We start from the raw sequence: 1,421 nt of genomic DNA, 5'->3' as shown, positions 1-1,421 counted from the left end.
ATATATATATATATATATATAACAATGAAAAAGTGATTACTGATTAATTGTTTCCAAATAATAACATTATTGTTATAAATGATATTATTAATTATTATTATTATTATTCTACTACAGTTACATTCATCTATTTCTGTTGGTGTGGTCATTTATATTTGGCATTGTTGTTGCCTACTTCATCTTAAGGTAAGTCCACCTAATCTGTCGTTAGTAACAGACCATTAATAATAACTCAATGAAGAACATTTGCTAAAATATGAACAAATTAAAATAACAGTTGTGTTTATCAAATATATATAAAAATCCTATACATGTATGTGTGAATCTGTATCTCTTCTCATCATTGTTTAAAGTCCCTCTTCCACGTTGGGTCGGATGATTAGACAGGGTCCAAAGGGTTTAAGGCCTACGTCCTGCTCCAGTGTTTGCTTTGGCATGGGTTCTGTGGCTGGATGCCCTTCCTAATACCAACCAATTTACAGAGTGGACAGGTTGCTTTTCTTGTACCACTGGCACCAATGAGGTCACCATGCAGCTTGCAAACATATGAAATCCAAAGGGAGGGGCAGGTGACAGAAGGAGGTGGGGGGAAGAACAGGTTCTTGTTGCAGGGTTGCTACATGGCTACTCATTTTCAGTGGAGAGAGTGAGAACTGAATCAGTAGTAGCTGTGAAGTGATAAATAATGGTGATGAGGTGACCCAAAGGCCCTTCCACAGTCAAAGTGAGGAGAAGTGAATGTGTCTCCATGTCTGTAACAAAATATTGAACACATTTAACTCAACCAGTTCTTAAAACAGGACATCTTCAGAAGTCTGTAGACAATGGTTTTATTTCTCAAACTTAAAAAAACGATTCATGTAATCTCTATCTTTCCTGATGCATCTATTACATTGTCTTTCTATGGACAGGAGATCTTGGCATTTAGCCTTGACGTAACTGGTGTTCACAAAGAACTTCACTCTGAAGGACATTGTACCATGTGTACTTAAATTCGAGTACACATGGTATTGAACTTATATCATCTGACATTTACTACTCAAATTGTCAACTCAAACCATCAACTGGTCCAACACTTGACCCATGTCTGAGTTTACTGGACACCAATCTGTTACAAACTCTCCCCCTACTCCTCTTTGCTTTTCTACTGCTACCACAGGGACCTCTGTTCCTTTTCTTTCATTCTCTCCTCTCTTCACCCTTATTGTATACACACCACGCCGTCCCACCCTTCCACTAACCCCTTTACTCAGTCTTTCCCACTGAGTTCTCTGGAATTCCCTCCTTGGAATTCCCAACACCTCGAGCTGTTGACTTGCAGTTTTTCAAGAGGACCATTAACCATATTGAGAGCCTTAAAGACTGTTAATGCAGACCCTTACTCCATATAAAGCCAAAACAAAACAAAAAAAAAAAAAAAA

At 38.0% G+C, this 1,421-nt stretch overlaps 1 protein-coding gene across 4 annotated transcripts in view; it reads left to right on the top strand.

Moving 5' to 3' along the window:
- The window catches only part of LOC106869038 (sorting nexin-14), a 147,039-nt gene that overhangs the window by 4,420 nt on the left and 141,198 nt on the right, over positions 1-1,421 (top strand). For all 4 annotated transcript variants that reach the window (XM_052966848.1, XM_052966847.1, XM_052966846.1 and 1 more), the window contains exon 2: positions 118-186. In XM_052966848.1, coding sequence (XP_052822808.1) covers positions 118-186 — 69 coding nt within the window. The remainder of the gene's footprint in view (positions 1-117; positions 187-1,421) is intronic.

The sequence above is a fragment of the Octopus bimaculoides genome, chromosome 4 (genome assembly GCF_001194135.2).
Source record: "Octopus bimaculoides isolate UCB-OBI-ISO-001 chromosome 4, ASM119413v2, whole genome shotgun sequence".
In the NCBI taxonomy this organism is placed as follows: Eukaryota; Metazoa; Mollusca; class Cephalopoda; order Octopoda; family Octopodidae; genus Octopus; species Octopus bimaculoides.
Note: the sequence above shows the minus strand (reverse complement) of the source record. Positions and strands in the feature narration are given on the sequence as shown.